This window comes from Octodon degus, unplaced genomic scaffold (assembly GCF_000260255.1).
Source record: "Octodon degus isolate 3935 unplaced genomic scaffold, OctDeg1.0 scaffold00380, whole genome shotgun sequence".
In the NCBI taxonomy this organism is placed as follows: domain Eukaryota; kingdom Metazoa; phylum Chordata; class Mammalia; order Rodentia; family Octodontidae; genus Octodon; species Octodon degus.
This window is the reverse complement of record NW_004524956.1, coordinates 247,972-251,594: the sequence shown is the minus strand read 5'-3', so window position 1 is coordinate 251,594 and position 3,623 is coordinate 247,972. Positions and strand designations below refer to the sequence as shown.

Below are 3,623 nucleotides of genomic sequence, written 5' to 3'. Positions count from 1 at the left end.
TTTTTACTATATTTAAAAAAAATTGAACTTACACAGTATATTCACTCAGTAAATTGTTTAAAACCCAAGCTATTTTTATAAAATAGATGACTTCAGTTATTTTAAAAGTCAATTGGTGACTTATTCAAAGCCTCCTAGCCAAAGCCTCCCTCTTGTGGCTTCTCTGCTCTCACGTCGTCGGGCGCGGCCTCTGAGACTCGTGCGCTCATCACGACCGAGCCGAGTGCCGCAGCGCGGGGAGCCTCTTGGAGGCAGAGCTCAGGCTGCGCCCCATGCCCGCTTGTTTATCACAAAGTGCCACGCCGCAGTGAGACCTGAGGACAGAGCTTGTAGCGTGGAAAGAAAGACACCGTGGGGCTGGGCTGGGGTGTCGACAGAGGTGCCACCCCGCAGGCGCGGAGCAGCACACAGCAGGCTCAGGCAGGGGGCGCGACCCTCACTCCTCACACAGCTGTTAGCTCATAAGACCTGGGAAACCCAGCAGCTTAGCTGAAAGTAAATTGCACATATACCATTTATTTGAAGGTGAATAATATTGTTTACTCTCTAATTTTGTCGTCCAAGTTGTATTTTAAATTTTGAAAATGGAAAATGGTAAATATAATTATTTCACTCACACTACTCACTTAACACTAGAGGATTTTAAAATTGCTCTGACTAGTGATTTCTTTTTGAACATAAATTAAAGTAGCATGCTTTGGACCCTGAGGGAACAAGAGAAGGTCCAAAACCTCCACAAGAGTGAGTCTGTCCAAACATAATAAATGCAGAGAGCAGAGACCACCTTGAGAAATGAAGTAGCCAAAGGGGGAAGAGAGGGAGGGAGTGCTCTCAGCCAGCCTGTAGCACCCAGCACCCAAAGAGCACTATTACAAAGGTCCACAGTGAACCAGGCCTGCAGGGCTGCCATCAGAACTTCACTCTGGGGGACTGCTTCAGCGTCTTCCTTCAAGCTCTTCATGTGTAAAATTAGGAGGGTCCCTGTGAAACCGGGCTGACAGCCAGTACCAGGGTACTCAGGGCAAACCAGCAGCCCATAGTCGCTCCTGTAGAAAAGAGCAGCGGCCTTTCCCAGGGTCCATAGCTGGCCCACACATCACAGAACTGGTAAGCTAGAGAGAAGCACAGCATGTTTATGCAAATGTGTAAAGGTTATGACACAGCGGCCTTCAGAATTGAAGACCAGAAAATCTGCATGCAGTGTATTCCCAGGGACACCCATGCAGAAGCCGGCCTGGGGCAGCAGGGAGAGGTCCAATACTAGGAAGCCACAGGACACAGCAAGGCCTGCTGTCAGCATTCTTGGTGTCTCTGTGTGACAGTTCTGTCTGGATGCTGAGTGACATCTGTCACCTGAGGTCTTCAGGGAGGGCCTCAGGGTGACTTTTTATTCCTGTAGCTTTCTGTTGACCTCAGCACAGAACGCACAGCATGCCACGGTCACACAGCGACAGGTCGTGTGTGCTGAGCCCCAGGGCCGCAGCTACTGTCATTGTGAGGTTGTTCTTACGTGGGGTTCTTTGGCTGCCACTTAAAAAACTGCACTATCCTAAGGGCATTCAAATTGGACTCAATGTTTGAAAGAGGAAACTGCGTCTCTGTACCTCCTTATGGGTCACGCAGGTGTCCTATCATCCTAACTTTAAGACCTCTGAAAAAGCCACTCCTGGGAAACTTTTGCTTAGGGGCACTTTCTGTTTGTGTTTCCTACTATTATGTGTCATCTGTAATTCCTAAGGCAATGTATCTTTCCATTACAATAATTAATAATCTAGGTGCCCTTCCTATTACAGGGAAGAAAGTCTTTCTCATCACAGATCCACTGGCTGCAAATCTGACAATTTCCAAACAAAGAAGCATTTGTCTGTTTTCCTTCAATAACTGCGTGGAGACTGGAGGTAAAAGTCATGAACTTAGCCCACAGGAAATGCTGAGCCTCCTGTGCGCTTAGGTGCCACCCAGGGCTGAGCCGCGGCTGCTGACAGAGAGGAGGGAGACAGAGGGGCTGGACTGAACCCCACGTCAGATGTATAACGTTAATGTCAATGTGCTCTTATGAGATTATTAAAATATTTTGCATATTAGATTACTGAGCTATTAATTGCCTGTAATAATATACTACTGTGATTATTAAAATAGCTGGTGTTACCTATGCGTGGCTCCTTGCACAGACCAGACACTCAACAGCTACCAAGCATTCATGGACTCATGCCCTCATCCTCCTGGGCCTCTGTCACTGCTTCAAGGCCTCTGTGTAGGCCGCTGTGCCCTGGCTGCAGGCCACCCCAATGCCCCAGGGCAATGAGAGTCTGCCCCAGGACTTTCTCCTGCTGGGCTTCCCTGGGTCCCAGGCCCTGCAGCTCTCCCTCTTTGTGTTGTTCCTGCTGATGTATCTCCTCACGGTGGGTGGCAATGTGGCCATCCTGCTTCTGGTGAGCAGTTCCCCCCAGCTCCGCACCCCCATGTACTTCTTCCTGAGCAACCTCTCTTTCCTAGAGATCTGGTACACCACAGCTGCCATCCCCAAAGCTCTGGCTGTCCTGCTGGGGAGGGACCAGAAAATATCATTCATGGGCTGCCTCTTGCAGATGTACCTGGTTTTCTCCTTAGGTTGCACAGAGTACTTCCTGCTGGCAGCCATGGCCTATGACCGCTACCTTGCCATCTGCTACCCTCTGCACTATGGGGCCATCATGAGCAGCCTGCTGTCTCTATAGCTGGCTCTGGGCTCCTGGGTCTGTGGCTTCCTGGCCATTGCCATTCCCACAGCTCTCATCAGCCACCTGTCTTTCTGTGGCCCTCATGTCATCAACCATTTCTTCTGTGACATTGCACCCTGGATCGCCCTAGCCTGCAGCAGCACACAGGTGGTGGAGCTTGCGGCCTTTGTAATTGCGTTTGTGGTCATCCTGAGCTCATGCCTCATCACCCTGGTTTCCTATGTCTACATCATCAGCACCATCCTCAGAATCCCCTCGGCCAGTGGCCGCAGCAGAGCCTTCTCCACCTGCTCCTCCCACCTCACTGTGGTGCTCATCTGGTATGGATCCACCATCTTCCTTCATGTCCGCACCTCCATCACAGATGCTCTGGACCTAACCAAAGCAGTCCACGTCCTCAACACAGTGGTGACCCCGGTCCTGAACCCCTTCATCTACACACTCCGTAACAAGGAAGTGAAAGAAAGTCTGCTGAGGAAATGGAGGGGGAAGTAGATCTGCCCAACAGAGCAGAGTCTGGAAATGTGCCTGTTATCTGCACTGAGACTGCCAGGAAGCCTATCAAAGACCAGAGCAAACCTTTGACTCAGAGACCAGACAAAATGGGGAAAAATTCCTTGACAACCAAACTCAGATAGAGCTCTGCACTTATAGGCTCCATATTCTTATTAAAAATTGTATAAGTAGACATTTTAGGGAAAAATGTACATTGGTTTAGATGTGACTCTGACTTTCATTTATAAAATTAGGATGAAGGAAAGGAGAAAAGAAAGAAAAATTGAATGGAAAAATATGTATGTATATGCACAGGATAGTTTGGATAATTGTACTGCTGATTTCTACTGGTCTATTGAAAGGAGCAGTTAATGCTCTTCTTCTTCTTCTTCTTCTTCTTCTTCTTCT

At 48.7% G+C, this 3,623-nt stretch overlaps 1 protein-coding gene across 1 annotated transcript; it reads left to right on the top strand.

The window, feature by feature from the left end:
* Positions 1-2,288: 2,288 nt before the first annotated feature.
* LOC101585842 (olfactory receptor 6F1) lies at positions 2,289-3,215 on the top strand. Its single transcript, XM_012513244.1, is given in 1 exon segment — positions 2,289-3,215. A coding segment is annotated over 1 exon segment (927 nt).
* Positions 3,216-3,623: the final 408 nt, after the last annotated feature.